General features: G+C 31.8%; 2 protein-coding genes and 1 pseudogene across 2 annotated transcripts; 2 read left to right on the forward strand and 1 right to left on the reverse strand.

The window, feature by feature from the left end:
* Positions 1–7,509: 7,509 nt before the first annotated feature.
* LOC114414201 (NAD(P)H dehydrogenase (quinone) FQR1-like) lies at positions 7,510–9,883 on the reverse strand. The gene is made up of 4 exons (XM_028378514.1): positions 9,780–9,883; positions 8,521–8,614; positions 8,042–8,304; positions 7,510–7,746 (listed from the first exon to the last, which is right to left on the reverse strand). The coding sequence occupies exons 1-4, from the start codon at positions 9,800–9,802 to the stop codon at positions 7,512–7,514; spliced, it is 615 nt and encodes a 204-aa protein (XP_028234315.1). The 5' UTR covers positions 9,803–9,883; the 3' UTR covers positions 7,510–7,511.
* Positions 9,884–10,793: 910 nt separating this feature from the next.
* On the forward strand, positions 10,794–11,543 carry LOC114414203 (TMV resistance protein N-like). The gene has a single exon (XM_028378515.1). The coding sequence runs from the start codon at positions 10,870–10,872 to the stop codon at positions 11,329–11,331; it is 462 nt and encodes a 153-aa protein (XP_028234316.1). The 5' UTR covers positions 10,794–10,869; the 3' UTR covers positions 11,332–11,543.
* Positions 11,538–12,850, forward strand: LOC114416272 (annotated as a pseudogene).
* Positions 12,851–17,973: the final 5,123 nt, after the last annotated feature.

The raw sequence follows: 17,973 nt of genomic DNA on the forward strand, positions 1-17,973 counted from the left end.
TTCATCTACTTTGGGAATCAGATGCCCTCACATGTGACGGCTATTGGCACATATAGACTTAATTTAGTATCTGGATTTGTTTTTGAATTGAATAATGTCTTTTATATTCTTGAATTTTAGAGGAATTTAATTTTTGTTTCTAGACTTGTTTCTTTGGGTTATTCAATAAAGTTTAATGCATCCAGATTTGATTTATTCTTTAAGTCTACTATTATTGGAAATGGTATGTTGAATGACGGTTTGTTCAAAATTAATTTATCTAACATGATTCCATATAATTTGATGGCTACACAAGAAAGTGCTGGTATTAAACGTTGTATCATGAATGAAAAATCATCAAAATTATGGCATAGGAGACTAGGGCATATCTCCATAGAAAGAATTAAAAGGCTAGTGAATGATGGGGTACTTGAGACTCTTGACTTTACTGATTTTAGCACTTGTGTAGACTGCATTAAGGGAAAAAAACTAACAAGACAAAGAAAAATGCCAAGAGAAGTTCAGAAATATTAGAAATTATATATATTGATATTTGTTGTCCCGATATGGACTTGCATGGCCAAAATATTTTATCTCTTTCATACACAATTGCTCACGATACATGTATATTTACTTGCTTGACAATAAATATGAAGCATTGGATGCCTTTAAGGTTTTCAAGGCAGAAGTAGAGAAACAATGTGAAAAACAAATAAAGATTATGAGATCAGAAAGAGGAGGTGAATTTTACGGCAAATACACCATGCCTGGCTTGTTGAATCAAAATGGTGTGGTTGAAAGAAGAAATCGAACATTAATGGACATGGTAAGAAGTATGCTTAGCAATTCCAAACTTCCTCATTCATTATGGAATGAGGCTCTTAAGACAGTTGCGTACATACTAAATCGGGTACCAACAAAGGCGGTCCTTAAAACCTCATTTGAATTATTGAAAGGTTGGAAGCCAAGTTTAAAACATGTGTGTGTTTGGGGTTGCACAGCTGAAGTAACAATTTATAATCCAAATGAAAAGAAGCTGGACCCAAGGACCATTAGTGCATATTTCATTGGTTATGTTGAAAGGTCTAAGGGGTATAGATTTTATTGTCCAACTCATAGCACTAGAATTGTTGAGTCAAGAAATGTAAAGTTTCAAGAAAATGATGTGGCTAGTGGGAGTGATTTAACTCAAGGCATTGGTCTCGAGAAAAATCAATATGAGGGAGCAGTTCCTACATCAAGTTATAAGTTAGTGGTTTTTTACGATACTCACCAAAATTGTGTAACAAAAGCTCCACATCAAGTTGATCCTATCCTAGAAGATCCAATTGAACAACATCAAACAAAAAATGTTGAACAACATCAAACACAAGATGTTGAACAACCTATTGAACAACAACCAGAAGGTGTGGATGTAACATTAAGAAGATAAACTAGAATAAAAAAAACCTGTAATTCCTAGTGATTATCAAGTGTATTTACAAGAGTCTCAATATGAATTTGGAGTTGAAAATGATCCTGAGTTGTTTTTGCAAGCAATTAAAAATTTTAATTCTAAGCTATGATATGATGCTATGAAAGATGAATTGGAATCTATGACAAATAATAAAGTATGGGATCTTATTGAGTTGCCTAAAAGGATAAAACCTATTGGATGTAAATGGGTTTTCAAAACCAAGAAGGATTCATTAGGTAATGTTGAGAGACACAAGGTTCGATTGGTTTCCAAAGGATTCACTCAAAGAGAAGGAGTTTACTACAGAGAAACCTTTTCTCGCGTATCCATGAAATATTCCTTACGCGTCATAATGACATTAGTTTCTCATTTTGACTTGGAATTACATCAAATGATGTGAAAATGGATTTTCTAAATGGCGACTTAGAAGAAGAAGTTTATATGACACAACCCAAGGGTTTTTCCTCTAGTGATGGGGCTCACTTCGTTTGCAAGCTCAAGAATTCAATATATGGACTAAAACAGGCATCACGTCAATGGTATTTGAAATTCCATAATGTCATCTCTTCATTTGGTTTTGTTGAGAACAATATGGATAGATGCATATACCACAAGGTCAATGAGAGTAAAATAATATTTTTAGTCTTATATGTGGATGATATACTTCTTGCAACCAATGATTTTGGGATGTTACATGAAGTGAAATAATTCCTTTCTAAGAATTTTGACATGAAGGATATGGGTGAAGCATCATATGTCATTGGCATAGAGATCCATAGAAACTGATCTCAAGGGATTCCCTGCTTGTCTCAAAAGGACTATATTAATGAAGTTCTAGAAATATTTTGGATGAAAGATTGTTCACCCGACATGGCACCTATTGTGAAAGGTAATAGATTCAATTCGAATCAATGTCCTAAAAATGAGCTTGAAAGGGAACAAATGAGAAACATTCCATATGCTTATGTTGTAGGAAGCCTTATGTATGTGCAGGTGTGTACAAGACCTGACATTGCTTTTGTGGTTGGAATGCTTAGGAGATATCAAAGTAATCCAGAAATAAAGCACTGGACAATTACAAAGAGAGTGTTAAGATATCTTCAAGGAACCAAAGATTACAAGCTTATATATAAAAAATCTGACAATTTAGAAGTTGTTGGCTATTCAGACTGAGATTTTGCTGGTTGCATTGACTCTTGCAGGTTGACATCTAGATAAATTTTCATGATGACTAATGGAACAATATATTGAAGAAGTGCAAAACAATCATTAGTTTCCACTTCTACCATGGGGGCTGAGTTTATTTTATTATTTGAAGCGACATCACAAATTATTTGGTTAAAAAGTTTCATGGTGGGTCTACAAGTGATTGATTCTGTTCCTAGACCATTAAAGATATATTCTGATAATTCAACTGCTGTCTTTCTGGCTAAAAATAATAAAAGTGAAAGTCAAAGCAAGCACATCAACATTAAGTATTTAGCCATGAGGAAATGTGTCAAAGCAAATGAAATCATCATTGAAAACATCAGTACTCAATTAATGACTGCAGATCCATTTTCAAAAGACATGCAAACAAAGTCATTTAAGGATCATGTTAAGAGTATGGAACTTGATTATGTCATATAAAGTTCCTTTTTGTAGTGAAACTTTATTTACTTGTTTGTCTTTTCATTTTGTTGTATACATTTTTGTTGAGAAAGACGTGTAATTTGAACTTAATAAATATTGAACATGTTTATTCAATTAACTTGATATCAAAACTAACATTGTCTCAGTGTTGTAAATATCATAAAGTGTGGGAAGCATTGGACCAATTGAGTGAATGTTAGTTTTGATTTTGAAATCAAATTAAAGTGGTCTTAATTTTTTTCACCCACTTTTTCTGTTTTCTCAACCACTTGACTTAGTCTTGTTTGGTAACAACATTTCAGTTTTAATTATAAAGTTGTTAGAGAGAGAATATTTGCATCCTGATGTTATGGAATCAATCTTCATGATGGATATAAAATCTGATATATATAAATAGACATATAATCCTTAGTCTAAGCACATAATAAAATAATACCCATTCCATCTGAGTGATTGTGTTAAAGGATAGAAGCATTTTTTTGCAATAGATGACTGTTGTCAAATTCATCTTCTAAATTATGGAAAGAGCTATGGCGGAAGGTTAGTAACATAATTAAATTATATATACTGTTATGCTATTTTGGTGTACAAAATTTTATCAAATAGACTCATATTTATATTTAAATTAATGAATACATATAAGAATGATATTTATATTTTTTATATCAAAAACATTTTTTCATATTTTTAATCTAAAGGTATAAAAGATTATATTTTTTGACAAGGAAAAAATTATGTTTTTTAAACATTTGCATATTGTATTTATGTTATCCTGATCCATCTTTATATCTATATATCTATATGTCTCATGGGAAACTTATTTTGGTAACTACTTTTTTTTTTTATAAAAATTAGTTTTTTATGTTAAGACACTCTTAGTTATTTATATTTAAATTTAATTGATAAAACTTTTATATGAACGATGTTTAAATTTATTTTTATATCGAAACATAATTGTCTGTTGTTTTAATTTGAAATTACAAAGTATATTTTATAAATTATTATATATTTTATTTATTTTATGTCAATCCATATTTTATATCCTTGTCTCGCACGAGTATCCATAATAAAGAAAATTCATTTGGATGATATATATATATATATATATATATATATATATATATATATATATATATATATATATATATATATATATATATAATCATTAATTTATTTTTATTTCAAGAGTCTGTTAGATATTTATATTTAAATTTAATGTATGTAACTTTTATATGAATGATATTTATATGTTTTTTGTATCAACATATTCTTCATTTTTTAATTTAAAAGTTTAAAAAATTATATTTTTCAAAACTATTATATAATCTAGTTATGTTATGTTGATTAATATTTGTATTTATCCATCGCAGGATACACATACCTGCACAAATTCATTGAGATGATTTTTTTTATAATCATTAATTTGTTTATATTAAGAGTCTCTTTTTTTTAGAGGATATCAAGTGACTCTTAGATCATTTAAAAAAAAATCTTAGATATTTGTATTTAAATTTAATTTATGCAACTATTATACGAATGATATTTGTATACATTTTTTTATATCAAAATATTATTATTTTTTAATTAAAAATATAAAATTATGTTTTTTAAACTAATGCTATATATTTTATTTATGTTGTGTTAATCCATATTTATCCATAGCAAAATTATTTATTTTTATGATATTTTTATATAACCATTGAATTTTTTAAGTAAAAAATAGTATATTATATTTATATCACACTAATTCATACTTATATTGGTGTGTATTGCACGAGAAATTATATTAGGACTAATCAATTTAGATAATATTTTTCTTATGAACACAAATTCGTGAAAGTTTGAAAGTCAAAAGAATATTTTATTATATTAATGGATGAAAAAAAAAATCCCAATTAAACAATTTGTTAGTTCAAATTCATAAGCCTAAAAAATATATATTTTTAGTCATGAAAGTAGTAGTGGTAAGAGTAATTATAAGACATGTATATTCAAATACATTATTTTTATCAACCCAAAATTTTACGTGTTCACAAGAAATTTGGCAAATTTAATTTATAACATGCATGAGGTTTAATTCATAAGATTTTTCTTCCAGACATATAAATTTAGACATTTAACTATGAAAAGAAAATAAGTAGAAGTTACTATAATTTTTGTAGACGTTTATGTTCATTTTTACGGTTAAATATAGACAAAATAGAATCCAAATAAAAATAATCAAATCCTAGTTGGTCCTTTATGTTCATTTAACATATGTGGCATGTTTAATTACGAGCGGGAAACAGAGGAGAGTGCTAAAGGCTTTAATTAATTTTATTCGCGTTGATACTGATTCAACAAATGCTATTCAACTTTTGGAAGATTACGGTAACCAGCAACATCCACGCTACATTTTTTTTTACTTTTTTATTAGGTAAAAAGCTTATTTTACCTTATAAATATTATTTGGCAAAAAAAATTTTATAGTAGCCTTTAGTATTATTTGGAATGCTACTCCAACTAACAATTTTAAAAATATTAGTTTTTAACTTTTTATAATCTTTTCTTTTTTTATTCTTATGCTCCGTCTTATTCTTAATATAAGATACTTTGGACATCAATTACATAAAACAATAAAAGTAATAAATTCAATTAATTTTATTGAATTTTTTTAAAAAAATATTAGCAATGTATCAATTATGCTCTTATTAGTAATGATGAACTTGTTATAGGTTATTTGAAAGTATCAAGGTCCAAAAGAGTATTATGTACCACTATAAAAAAAAAAAGCACAAATACTTATAGTGTTTAATGAGAACAACTAATGAAAAAAAATAAGAATTTTAAAATTTCTTATAAAAAGAACCATCAATTTCTTCTAAACTTTATCTTATTTGATTTGTGTTTTAACCTTTCTAAATAAGGTACATTTTATAAGATTTTATTATATTTTAACTAATACATAGTCAACATAATAAAGTAAGAAGTTTACTTAAATGTGTTATTTTTATATTAGATTTCAAATATTTTAAGATATTATATAAGATTAATGGTAGAATACACATTATAAAAAATGTAATAATTGAAACTAAACATTATAATTAAATTTATAATTAATAAGAATTACAAGAGTTTAGAACAATTTAAAAAATTAAATTATAAATACCCAAAATATATTTTTGTCAATAAAAATAAACTAAATTTGATATAAAAATATCATTTAAAAATGTTCATTTACGTCATTATAAATTTATCAGTTACTTTAATAAATAATTTTACCAAACACATAATAAACTAGCTTAATAACTTTTAGCATCCGCCTAAATTTTTATCTTTATTTCAGCAGTTTTTCAACTTTAGGTTATCCAATTAGTTTAGCTAAATATAGTTTAAGCGGGAAAAGTATATCTAAAATTGTCTTAAGAAAGTGGAATGATGACAAGTAAGCAAAGATATTGGTGTGGCAAAATTGCTTCGTATATAAACTCTCGAGTTTGTGCTTCATAATGTATATATAGGTTTATTATTTTTTCAGTCATTAAATTTTCTTAAATTTTGTGATTTTAGACCTTGAATTTCTTAATTCACTTTTAGTTTTTTTAATTTTTTTTTCTTAGTTACTTTTAGCTTCTTAATCTTTTTCTGTCCTTAGTTTTCCTTAAAAGGACTAAAAATAAGGAAGAAAAAAAAGTTAAGAGACTAAAAACAAAAATTCTAAAAAATGTAGGGACTAAGAAGATAGTAAACCGTTTATATATAATATTATATAGACATATAATAAATAGACAAAATAGATTAGGCTTGTAATTTTGAGACATTTTTCCACTAGCCCAGAAATAGAGTCTTTGTTGAGTTTTCTTAGGGGTCCTCTAGCTGTAAGCACAAACGATGGGAAGAAGTTCTAAGCAGAAGAAACTTGTCTGGTTTTCTGGAACTTGGAATGAAATTTGAAGTTGATCAATTGGCCTTCTGATGAGAGTTTAGCTTAGCAACACAGACAAGTTCCTTCTGACTGACTTCTTCGTCACTTACTTCACTAGCAGGAGCCAGAGCATCAAATATCCTTATCTTTTCAGAGGACCTTGGAACTTCTTTTTATCATCAATTCATCATATTCCTTCTTTGTTTCAAGACAGCTATTTCTTTTCTTTTTCCTTATTCTTCCTGCTTCAACAATCAAAACTTTAAAAATTCACTACTAGTTCAAATCTCTCTGATAAACAAGGACTATCTATAGTTTTCTCCTTAATATACAAAGGCCGCAGAGAACCTTAAAGGGTAGACATTATGCAATTGCTTCCATCATGGCTTCAAAATTCTTAGAAGGGTAACATAAAAGGAAAGGAAGAAATATCAATAACCAATAAACCACCATGAATAGAAAATACATCCAAGTACAAAATATTTTCTGTTCGAATAGAAACAATCATTAGCAGTTTTTAATTTGTACATCCTTTCAACATTATGCAGTAGCTTCCTTGAGCTGCTTTGTGATGTTGGCAAAGTAATATCCATGGTCGAATGCATGCATCGACTCTATGGAAGTTGGCCCCTCTCTTTCAGCATAAGTTCCTGCACCATATGGACTTCCACCTTTCACTTCCTTCACATTGCCAAACTCATTACTGTATGCAAATCTTATTCCAAATGGAACAAATATCATTCCATGATGAGCCAGCGGGGTGATAGCAGTAAGCCTGTCATAGATTCCACTTCCACACAATGAATAAATAATATATACACTGAGAAATGACAATGCAAAGTCTCTTTATACTATTATTTAATCATAAATTGTTACATGTGATAAGTTTGTTAACTTTTAATATAACGACCTTACAAGCTAATCATACCAACGATGATTTCTAATTGATTGACAGTGTACAATGACATTGTGTGTCTATTAAACTCTTCTACAATTTTCTTACCATCATAATTTCATTCAAATCAGGAAATTGAGGATTAAGAAATTAACTACATTCAAGAGGATCTTACACTGTAGTCTCTTGTCCACCACCTTGGGAACTGGTGCTGGTGATGATTCCAGCGGATTTGCCTGCAAGCCGTTGTGTTTTACACAGTTCTTCAGTTGAATCTAGAAAAGCCTTAAACTGAGCAGCCATCATTCCAAATCTTGTTGGGAAGCCAAAGATAAAACTATCAGCCTCAGGGAGCTGATTGGGGTGAATAATTGGTACAATACTCTTGGGTAATGCTCTCAGCTTAGCAAGCTCCTCAGATGGCAGTGTTTCAGGTACCTGTTTATGTGTTCAATGAAGTTAAGGAGGCATATAATATATATAACACCATCATTCACAATGAAGGAACATATCTAACAGAATGTGTGAATTCAACTTTGTGAAAGTCAGATGGGAAGAACTATGATGATGAGATAAAATTTAAAAACCAATTATTTATGAAAAAATGGAATGCATAGGGATAGGAACTGCAACAAATGAAACATAAACACATGCCTGCCATAGTGTGGCCTCAGCACCTTCTACAGAGTTAACCCCTTCCTGTACTTTCTTTGCTAGTTTTTCTATATGCCCATACATTGAATAGTACCTGTCAAAGTAATGGAAAATTTTCATATTTTTGTAAAATAAGTTGACAGAAACATGCTCAAATCTTTACTTTAGAATAAAATGAAAAGGGTAATGAAGCAAATGTTATTGGTGACAATACAAAAGACAGAGGAAATACAAATCACGATTAAGAAAAGATGAGGCAAACATCAAGGTTATATAAAATTTATCAGTAGATAGTCTTCTATAAACAGAAAATAAGATATCCTTCAGAAGGTAAGAATAAAGATGATTGCAGTATTTGCAAATCACTGTAGAAGGACCCTATATGTAAAAAGCTGATGATTTGTCAACGTTTGAAAACCAATTATGTAAATTTATTACTCTAAATTTCACATATATCTAATGCTAAAAATGCAAACTTTTACTGCAATCAAATTCATGAATTGTCCCTCGGTACTGTAGTCTCTTGTCATTTGTAAGAGAAAGCTATCTTGGTAAATTAGCTTATTTGTTTGGAAACAATAACTAATAACCCCATTTCCTTTGCTGGTTGGTCAAAACTTATACATCACCAAAAAAGAAAGACTAGCCATAATGAAATTAGTTTACTATGTTCCTTACCCAGAAAATGCTCCTCACATAATCTCAGACTTTCTATCACAACCATCAATCTTTATTATCTCTCATTTTTTTTTTCCATTTTATCCACGGTTTGCATGGTTCATTGTCGGAAAAATCTGCGTGTAATTAATTATGTGAAAGAAACATTCCCGTTAATTAAAGATGAAACATTCCTGAACAAAAATGCATCATATCCTATAGGGTCAGAGTCCAAGAACCTCAAAAGAACATCGAAGTTTGAAAGTCTTCAAATTAAACTATGAAAACTGCTAACCAGTACCCTTGGGGCATTGGTTAAGAAACTAAAAGGAGAAAGATTTTTCTTAATTAAAGAAGTAAAAGAAACCCAGTGAACGAAATTCCATGCTAAGCATCATGATGCACCAATCCATGCAAGGAAGAAAGAACAAGGTACTCAAAATGAATAGAAAAAGTACAAGAAAGAGCACTAACAATGAAATGAAAGACAGTGGAAGACAGAGCAATGCAGCACGTGGACATAGATTAACTAGCTATGATTAAATAAAATAAATAAAAAATAATCAATTAGTGAAGACATGTAAGGTTTAGAAAGGTCATACACAATGTAAATTTTGACAGCCATTGGTGATCCTCCAAGTGCAAATCTCTCTCTGTGCTTCTTCTCTTTCTCTCGTTAGTATTCTCAGAATCTCAGGCAAATGAATTGAACAGTGTAATGTGAAGATTGTGAAAAAAGCGGGAAGCGCAAGCTTTATATAATTATATGAGCTTTGCGTTTTTAATAAAATAAAAAAAAATAGGGGTAATAAATAAGAGTCCTTTGGGGGTGATTAGTCCGTTTGTGTGTGTGCTTTTTAATGCAAAAACTTATACTCTGTGACTAAAATAGAAAAAAGAAAACTTATACTATGTGACTTAAACTTACAAGTTTTTCTTGTGAATTTTGTTTGCAGAATTTTTTATTAATTTAGTTTTTTATCTTAAAAAGATTATTTTTTTTTCAAATTATGTTATAATTTTGGCATAAAAAATATGTTGGGTATAGCTCATAGCAATACAGTTTTGTGTATGAGTGTGAAACTCTTTCCCGTTGCTGTTTGTTATGGACCCTGATTCTTATATTGTTACATAGGGGAACAAATAAATTTAATTTGTTAAAGTATGCATAATGTGTTAATACTTAATACAGTTCATGATTTCGTACAAGCCCACAAAACCTATGAAGCACGGACACTCTAGTCCCTTGCCGTGTCCGGTGTTCGGTGTCTGACATGCGTCCGTGTTAGTGTCCGACACCGACACAACACCCATACTACGTTCTATATTTTGAACATTACAGGTGTCCACGTGTCTATGTTCGTGTCGGTGCTTCATAGCAGAAGACACGCTAGGATTTTCGGTGGAAAAAACAGAGCAATGAAAAAGTAAAATGTTTTCATATTATCTTTGAAGAAACTAAAAAGGAAAGTGGAAAAATAAAGTGTGACGCCACTTTAGCATTTTATAAATAAATAAAAAGTTGAAGAAGCGTTTCCCTTTGGTCCCTTTATATTTTTTTCACTGCCACGCTTTGTTTGTATTCACAAATACTTGCTTATCTTTTGCACCTCCACAGTAATACTAACAGTAACACAAGTCGTTCTCAACAAATTTGCTTTCAATTTTGCAATTATAATTTCTTGTCACAAAATGAGGACATATGATGTGTTTGTGAGCTTCCGCAGTGAAGACACACGCAACAACTTCACTGGTTTTCTTTTCCAAGCTCTCTCTAGAAAAGGCATTGATGCCTTCAAAGATGACAAAGATCTCAAGAAAGGTGAATCCATAGCACCAGAGCTGCTACAAGCCATTGAAGGATCTCGCCTTTTTGTCATGGTCTTTTCGAAGAACTATGCTTCCTCAACTTGGTGTTTGCGGGAACTGGCAGAGATCTGTAATTGCATTGAAACATCGCAGAGACGTGTTCTGCCTATTTTTTATGATGTTGATCCATCTGAAGTGAGAAAGCAGAGTGGATATTTTGAGAAAGCCTTTGCTGAACATGAGAAGAGATTCAAAGAAGATAAAAAGAAGATGCAGGAAGTACAGGGATGGAGAGAAGCTCTGAAACAAGTGACAAGTGACCAATCTCTCTGGTTGGGATATTAGAAATAAGTATGTAATCCTCTCTTACTTATTTTCTCGAATTTCTTACCCATTTTTAAATTAGTGTTGAGAGAAATTGAAAGAGGTAACATGCACATTGGGTTGAAATTTATACGTACATGTTTAATGCAAATATGTTAAACTTCTTCTGCGCATGTACCTATTTTGTTTTGGTTCTCTTTGGTGATGATTTTGCATTCTTCATTTTCTTTAAATCTTTAGGCCACAATGCGCGGAGATTGAAGAAATTGTTGAAAAGATAAAATATATATTGGGTCAAAACTTTTCTAGTCTTCCAAACGATGATTTAGTCGGGATGAAATCTCGTGTTGAAGAATTAGCACAGCTTTTGTGTTTAGGGTCAGTTAATGACGTCCAAGTTGTCGGAATTAGTGGGTTGGGGGAAATAGAAAAGACAACTCTTGGTCGTGCTTTATATGAAAGAATCTCTCATAAATATGCTTTGTGTTGTTTTATTGATGATGTAAACAAAAAAAATTAGATTATGGTATATTAGGTGTACAAAAGCAATTACTTTCTCAGTCTCTAAACAAAAAAAAAAATTAGAGATTTGCAATGTATCCGAGGGAACATGTTTGTTATGGAGTAGGCTTTACCATGCAAGGGCGCTAATAGTTCCAGTTAGTGTTGATCAAGTTGGATAATTATAGATGTTTATAGGGAGTAGAGATACTCTATTACGTGAATGTCTGGGTAGAGGGAGCAAAATCATCATAATTACAGGGATCAACATATATTGAGGGCACATGGTGTAGAAGAAGTTTACCAAGTCCAGCCATTGAATGAAGATGTTGTTCGATTGTTTTGTAGAAATGCTTTCAAAAGTAATTATATTATGAGTAATTATAAAAAGTTGACTTATGATGTACTATTACATTGTTGAGGTCATCCTTTAGCAATTGAAGTATTGAGCTCATCCTTGTTTTGTCGAAATGTCCTACAATGGAGAACTGCGTTGGCCAAATTTAAAAATAATAAAAGTAAAGATATTACGAATGTGCTGCGAATAAGTTTTGATGAGTTGGAGGACATAGAGAAGGACATATTTCTTGATATTGTTTGTTTCTTCCCCATTTGTGGAGAGCAATATGCAAAGAAAATTCTAGATTTTCGTGGATTTCATCATGAATATGGCCTACAAATTCTTGTTGATATATCACTCATATGCATGAAAAAGGGGATAATTCATATGCATAGCTTGTTGAGCAATCTCGGCAGATGCATTGTTAGAGAAAAATCACCCAAGGAGCCAAGGAAGTGGAGTAGGTTGTGGGATTACAAAGATTTCCACAATGTTATGTCAAACAATATGGTTTTTGAATATAAAATCCTAAGTTGTTATTTTTCTAGAATTTGTAATACTTCAAAAGAACTAATATTTTCTTTTCCCTTTGCAATTTCTAAGGAAGCAGAAAATCTTGAAGCCATTGTTGTTAGAAGTCCACATAAGTTTGCTCAAACAATGAGGGTCGATGCTCAAACGTGTTATCTGGCAAAATAAATTTTTCTGGAAAATTTGATAACCTTTCCAATGAATTAAGATATCTTTCTTGGAATGAATATCTTTTTGAGTGTTTGCCACCAAGTTTTGAAGCAAACAAACTTGTAGAATTGATCTTGTATGCTAGCAACATCAAACAATTATGGAAAGGCAGAAAGGTAATGTAAATTGTTATTCTTTTGCAATTTTGTTTTTTCTTGAAATGAACAAATAGAAAGACAAACTTTCTAATGTTATTTCCTTTTTTTCTCTAATTAATTAAAGAAACAAAAGAAAGGTGAGTGTAATTAGTAACTTTGTTTCCTAATTTTTTCCATTTATAGTAGTGTCTACACAATTTGATATATTTGATTCTCTCTCACTCCAAAAATTTAATTGAGATACATGATTTAATAGAGGCCCTAAATCTTGAGCGGCTAGATCTCCAAGGATGTATACAACTTAAGAAGATTCATCCATCTATTGGCCTTCTAAGAAAGGTTATTGATGCAATCTTCCCTAGAAAGGGACCAGTCACTAGAGCCATGAGCAAGAGGATTGGGCTAGAGCTGCTGAAGAAGGCCCTAGGGTTCTCATGAACCTCAGGGTAGATTTCTGAGCCCATGGGCCAAGGTTAGGTCTAATTATCGTTGTACATATTAGACTAGGATGTCATTATATTTGGTCCTTGTATTTAGGGCTCCATATTGTAGGTAGGGTACCCTAGAAATATAGGATTTTTCAGCCCTTGTATTTTAGGGCACCTAGACTAGTTTTTGTATTAGGGGTAGTTTTGTAATTTCACATGCACTAAGTGAATATTTGATGTGTGTGGTTGGAAATAAATTTAATTGAATTGGTAGAAGCCCAATCCAATTAAATTTTAGAGGGGAAGGTGAGCATTTGCTTACTACACCCCATTGCCACATCATATAGTCACACTTTGTGCATGTCCTTCATGCTTTACATGCCTCATGACACCCAAACACACTTAGTGGAGAATCTTGAAATTGATCATGGATTAGTGGGTTGAACCATAACTAAAATTCACTAATCATAATTAGTGAAATTTTAGCTCCAAAGTTTGGTCCACAAATTCAATTTCAAATTTAAGTGAAATTTGAATTGAAATTCAAATTTCCCTCCAATTTTGTGTGACACTTAGGCTATAAATAGAGGTCATGTGTGTGCATTTTTTTCAACTTTGATCATTTGAATATTAGACTTCAGATTTCAGAGCTCTTTTAGAGCACAAAATTTTGTGCTCTTCTCTCCCTCTCCCTTCATTCATCTGCTTCTTCCTCCAAGCTCTTATCCATGGCCTCCTATGGTGGTGAACTTCTTCTAGACTCATCTTCTCCTTGAAGTGGCATCTCCTCTCTCTCTTCCTTCTCCATTCCGCTGCCATTCATCTTCCAAGAAGCAAAGGAATCCATTGATGAAGAAGATTCTAGGCCTACAAGCTCCAATGGAGCTTACATCTTGTGGTATCAAGAGCATCTTCATCTAGGTGATGTTCTTTTGCTTCCTCTATCTTTTTGTTTGGTGAATTCTCTTTAATTCCTTGTTCTTCATATTATTCTCCATGTATATCCTCCATTGTCTTGTGGTTTGGTTATGTTTAGAGTAGATTCAAAAAAATAAACCGATTAAATCTTAGATCTACACTTGTTCTTGCATTTCTATGGTTCGAATTTTGTAGATCAACTCTTGAATCATGTTTTTGTGTTGATTTTAGGTTTTATCATTTTTCATTCATAATATTCTTGTGCTGAACCTTAGATCTTAATTTTCTTCCAAAATATTGATTAGAAAAAAAAACACAAAAATCTAAGTGTAAATCACTTAATCCATGTTGTCTTAGAGTCATGTTTAGTCATAGTAATTGTCACATTATGTTCTAAGTTTGTGTTGAATTTTTATTTTGTTGATTGAATTCTAGATACATTTGTTCATGTATTCTTGTTATTCTTAGCCTATCTTTTGAATTTTGAGTCTAATTCATGCATGTTATTTAGTTCATAACATGTTCTAAATCAATTCCTAGAAGTAGTATGGTTGTTGAACTCTTTTTTTGTTTTCTAAGATTCCTACATGATGCCTATAATGAAGTTGAGTTGTGGTGCTGAGTTATGGCTGGATTTGTGAATCAAATAAGTCTTAAGCTCTCTTTAATTGTTTTATTCAAGATAATTGAGCATAACCAAACACAAATTGTAACTATCCAAGCCTTAAGCAACATAAACACTACTCTTGATTTCTAGGTTGAAATTGTTGGTGCTGGTAGCTTGAACATACAAAATTGTATAAATTAATGGGAATTGGTCACTACGTGTTTTGAGATGAAAGTTTTACTGAATTTTCTAGACATCTGGATCCAAATTATAAAAAAAAGAACCAAGCGATTTGGATTAAAGGAAAAAATAAGAAAAATCACACAAGTTGGCAGGAAAATCAGTGTCCAGGAAAAAAAGAGTGAAAGGGAAGTGTGCTTGTTGTTTTGGCTCAAAATTTGTTCTATAATTGGTGCCTCTTTTATACCAATCCTAGTTCTTAAATTTCAATTGAAAATTATTGTGAAAACAAGTGCCAAAACTAGAGATTTCTTGAGTCATTTTTTTTAGTTTTTCTACTATACTCTAGAGCCATTCTAGGTTTCTCTTTGAGTCCTGGCTTGCTTTTTTGTGCTTTTCATTGCTTTAATTGTTAAATAATCCTTGAAAATTTGTCTTGTAAAAAATCTATTGGTTTAGATTTCATTTATTTATTTTTTGTTATTGCTTGTCTCTTTGTTTCCTTGCTTGTGAGTTGCCATATAGGGAATTGGAAAGGAGGATTGGTGCCATATCTTGAAGAATTTGAGTCAAGAAACAAGGGGCCAACCACCTCAAGAGATATTGGACTAAGAAGCACTCCAAATTGAGTGAAACACTAAAGAGAGAATATCCACCACAATTGAGGAATTTTTTCTTTGTAATTTTGTAATTGGCAATTTGCTTTGCTTTCAAATTTTGTAACAAAAAGGCCTTTCATTGGAAGTAAGTTGGGAGCCTCCGCTAGGTCACCCTACTTCCATTTGTGTGTAATAATTTTAGGCAATTTTCCCTTAGGATAGTGAGTGTTTTGTTAGGAACCTTAAATGAGGTCATCCAAACACTCTTAGGATCCACCTAGTTTGCATTTTTTGCATTTTAATTTCTTGCTTACTTTCATAGCTTATGTCCTTTACCCTCCATTGTCAAATCGCCTAGATAGCTTGCCTTTTACCAATTAGTTTTTACCTTATCTTTCACACCTCTTTTAGTGTTTATTTTGGTTAGTTTCAACCATAGTTTCTTTTACCTTTTGTTTTCAAACCCCCAACAAGAAAGAACCATAACTTAGGAACCAACATGAGTCTTCATTCTTCATCTAGTGTTAATGGTGAGGGTTCTACTCCTAAGGACCCATTGTATAAGATATTAGATGAGTTGAGATCCCTTAAGTTGTGGAAATAAAAACAAGAGAGAAAAGAAAAAGGTAAAAAAAGAATGGAAGAAATAAGTCAAGATGAAAGAGAGAAAATAAGAGAGGAAGAAAGAACAAAAATAATGAAAGAAATGAAAAGAGAAAAACATGTCTCCTTTAGTAGTCATGACTCTTGCAAGAGTTTAAGTGAAGAACTTAGCGACTATTATAGAGGGCACCATAGTTCACATACTAAACATCACTCCCAAAGAAGAGAAAAGGATAGAAGGCCTCAAGAGGTTAACATTAGCCTCTCATATTTCCATGGAAAAGATAATGTTGAGGCCTACTTAGATTGGGAAATGAGGGTTGAACAACTCTTTGCTTGCCATCATATCAGTGAAGAGAGAAAAGTTCCATTGGCTACCCTTAGCTTTCAAGGGTATACCCTCTATTGGTGGACTTCCCTTGTTAGGGAATGAAGGATTCATGGGGATCCTCCAGTAGAGTATTGGAATGATCTTAAGAATGCCCTTAGGAAGAGGCATATTCCCTCCTACTATGAAAGGGAGTTTATGGACAAGCTCCAAAGGCTTAGAGAAGGGAGTATGAGTGTTGAAGAATATAGAAAATAAATGGAACTACTCCTTTTAAGAGCTGGACTTAGGGAGGAGGAAAGAACAAGCATAGCTAGGTTCCTTAGTGGGCTTAATATGGAAGTGAGGGACAAGGTTGAAGTCCTTCCATATAGGGACCTAGATGAGCTAGTCCAACTTTGTAAAAGAGTGGAGCAACAACTTAAAAGAAAGCCTTCTTCAAAATCTTATGGCTCTCACTCTTATCCAAGGAAGGACCGAGCCCATGGAATTTTGGGGGCTGCACCTTCAAAACCCAAGGAAGATAAGGGTAAGACCATAGAGAAATACACCCCTAAAGCTAGTTCCCAAGAAAGGACTAGCAACATTAAATGCTTTAAATGTCTTGGGAGAGGTCACATTGCTTCTCAATGCCCCACAAAGAAAGCCATGATCATGAGGGGTCAAGACATTTATAGTAGTCAAGAGGAGACTACTTCTTGCCCTTCCTCTAGTGGAAGTGAAGATGAAGTAAGGGGTAAATAGTCTAGTGAGGAAGTCTATCCCCATGAAGAAGGTGACCTCTTAATGGTTAGAAGGCTCCTTGGAGGTCAATCTTGTGATCTATCTCAATCCCAAAGAGAGAACATCTTTCATACAAGATGCAAAATTTTAGATAAAATTTGTTCTCTCATTGTGGATAGTGGATCTTGTTGCAATTGTTGTAGCACAAGATTAGTTTCCAAGTTGAACCTCACTATCATTCCCCACCCAAAACCTTATAAACTTCAATGGCTCAATAAGCAAGGGGAAATAATAGTTAACTAACAAGTGAAGGTACTTTTCTCCATTGGGACATATAAGGATGAAGTTAATTGTGATATAGTTCCCATGGAGGCAGGACATATTCTTTTAGGAAGGCTGTGGCAATTTGATAGGAAGATCATTTATAATGGCCTAACTAATGAGATTACCCTCACCCATCTTGGCACTAAATTTGTGTTGCATCCTCAAACACCTTCACAGGTGGCCAAAGATCAACTAACTATGAAAGATAAGAGGGATGAGGAAGAAAAATTAGAAAAACAAAAGAAAAAGAAGGATAGTAAGGCCTTGTCTTCA

This window comes from Glycine soja, chromosome 6, assembly GCF_004193775.1.
Source record: "Glycine soja cultivar W05 chromosome 6, ASM419377v2, whole genome shotgun sequence".
NCBI classification, from domain to species: domain Eukaryota; kingdom Viridiplantae; phylum Streptophyta; class Magnoliopsida; order Fabales; family Fabaceae; genus Glycine; species Glycine soja.

Excerpts from the sequence above, each read along its gene's own strand:
- LOC114414201 (XM_028378514.1), bottom strand. The coding sequence starts at position 9,802 with ATGGCTGTCAAAATTTACATTGT. Across the intron at positions 8,615-9,779 it reads GCTGTCAAAATTTACATTGT|GTACTATTCAATGTATGGGC; the intron begins GTATGACCTTTC and ends TTACTTTGACAG. Across the intron at positions 7,747-8,041 it reads GGTGGACAAGAGACTACAGT|GCTTACTGCTATCACCCCGC; the intron begins GTAAGATCCTCT and ends AATCTATGACAG.
- LOC114414203 (XM_028378515.1), top strand. The coding sequence starts at position 10,870 with ATGAGGACATATGATGTGTTTGTGAGCTTCCGCAGTGAAGACACACGC.